The sequence below is a fragment of the Cynara cardunculus genome (genome assembly GCF_001531365.2).
Source record: "Cynara cardunculus var. scolymus isolate 2C chromosome LG 1, CcrdV1, whole genome shotgun sequence".
Classification (NCBI taxonomy): domain Eukaryota; kingdom Viridiplantae; phylum Streptophyta; class Magnoliopsida; order Asterales; family Asteraceae; genus Cynara; species Cynara cardunculus.
In genome coordinates, this window is record NC_037528.1 from 21,635,358 (window position 1) to 21,637,309 (window position 1,952).

Below are 1,952 nucleotides of genomic sequence, written 5' to 3' on the forward strand. Positions count from 1 at the left end.
TATTTCTTTGGTATGAAATATGTATTACATGCAATGTGTGGGTTGGGGCGTTACATTTTGGAACACATCGATCTCATTTTGTCTACCAATCACATGAATACACATAATTATAGAGACTATGTGAATTTCAATAAAAAAAAAATGTAAAAACCCCTATAAACTTATTTTTAACACTTATATATATGATATATAACTGTCTGGTCTTCTAAACTTATATTAGTCTATGAAGACATTTATATTGTCTAATAAATACGATTTTGTTATAGTTTACTAATATAATTAATACGAATTTGAATTGCTAAGTCAAGAATGTGTATCTATACTATATTATAAAGCATTTGACAAAAACTCTTGAAAATCATCTTTTATACATGAAGTACTGTTTATTGATGCATATTACTTAAAATTCAAAATTGAAAGTAAATTGTGTACAAGTACAATTTATTAAGCTCCATATTTGAATTCGTGTAACTAATTATAGATAAATATAATCAAATACAAGATAAAATTTATCTAAAATATAATTAGGATAATTATTAAGTTCTAACATAATATTTAGTTATTATTTTTATAAAATTATATTATTAAACCGAAAACAAATTATTTCGTCATTAAACCTAAATTAAATTATAATTAAAAATTGAATTAAAGAAATTACACAAAAAAATGATATATTTTATGTTTTTTTTATTTTTATGAAATTTTCAAATTTATATTTTAAAAAAGAAACATTATTGTTTGTTCAAAACCACATAAATTCATATTATAATATCTACAGATACAAAAAAAATAAAACAAACTAATAAAATCGATATATATCCCGTTGCATTGCGCGAGTACCTTTCTAGTATAATTAAACAAAATAAGAGGGATTACTTTACCTAGAATAACAACCCGAGACTGTTTTTCTTCAACTACTAATGCCGAGTACATACATATCCAGTTTCGGTTGCTAACCAAGCCATCTTCATTATATTCTGTATTGTTACTGTAATAGCTACCGCCATTGGATCTACACTTTTGAAGTTCTGGGCTAACTAAAAGCACATCATATAAGAGAAAATATACTTCCTGTTAGACAGAAAACACACACACACACGCACAAATACTGTAAACAAAATTTCACATACCATCACATCCATTTCCTATATAATAATTTCCTTCATAATAACCGGGAAAACTGCGGCATTTAAACGACATAACTGATTTACCATTGCCAACATCCACTTTGACATTATCAATTGTATAACAACAATCAATTAGATAGAAGTCACTGTCTGTTAGGGTCCACAAAAGTGATATTGGAACATGAGAGATGTTCTTCGCAAGAGACCGGACTTGTGAATTCTCATCCATCAAGAAGGCCCACCCACAAACTGCATCTCCCCCCACCTGCCTTTCTAAACTCGTCAGATTCAAGCTATACGACTTCAGATTATAAGGGACTATTGTTTGGCAACAATTGATGCCAACACAGTTGCTTATATTTTCGCTAACGAAATCATCGCGACAAGTCGTTGAACACCCTGTGACGACACTCCCTTCGTCCAGGATGACAGCGTTACCACATCCCTGCACAACAAATTTGTTGTAACGTCGGGAAAACAGAAACGGACTCCCATCAAGGTTGACGTTCAAGATTTGGCTGCTATTCCGGACTGGATTCTGGCAATCAGAGATCATTGAGACATTAACAGTTACTGTTTGGTTATCCAAGTTTATGTGCAATACCTCCAGATCGTTGAGTGCAGATAGATATGGTGTGGAGGAGTTGCAGTCAACTGTGTACCATCTATTCACGGAACAGTTTTTTCCGATTCCGAAAGGGTATGGAATCCTCACTTGCCCGCACGTATCGTTGCATCCTCGTTTGGCGTAATACGGGACCGCTGTTGATGATGTTGTTAACGCGAGCAAGATCATAAGTAAACGGAATAACTTCATGTTTTTTT

The 1,952-nt window shown here is 32.1% G+C and overlaps 1 protein-coding gene across 1 annotated transcript in view; it reads right to left on the bottom strand.

The window, feature by feature from the left end:
- The window catches only part of LOC112523418 (putative wall-associated receptor kinase-like 16), a 6,220-nt gene extending 4,268 nt beyond the window's left edge, over positions 1-1,952 (bottom strand). Inside the window, exons 1-2 of the mRNA XM_025133049.1 lie at positions 1,126-1,952; positions 882-1,071 (exon numbers count right to left, since the gene is read on the bottom strand). Coding sequence (XP_024988817.1) covers positions 882-1,071; positions 1,126-1,944 — 1,009 coding nt within the window. The 5' untranslated portion in view covers positions 1,945-1,952. The remainder of the gene's footprint in view (positions 1-881; positions 1,072-1,125) is intronic.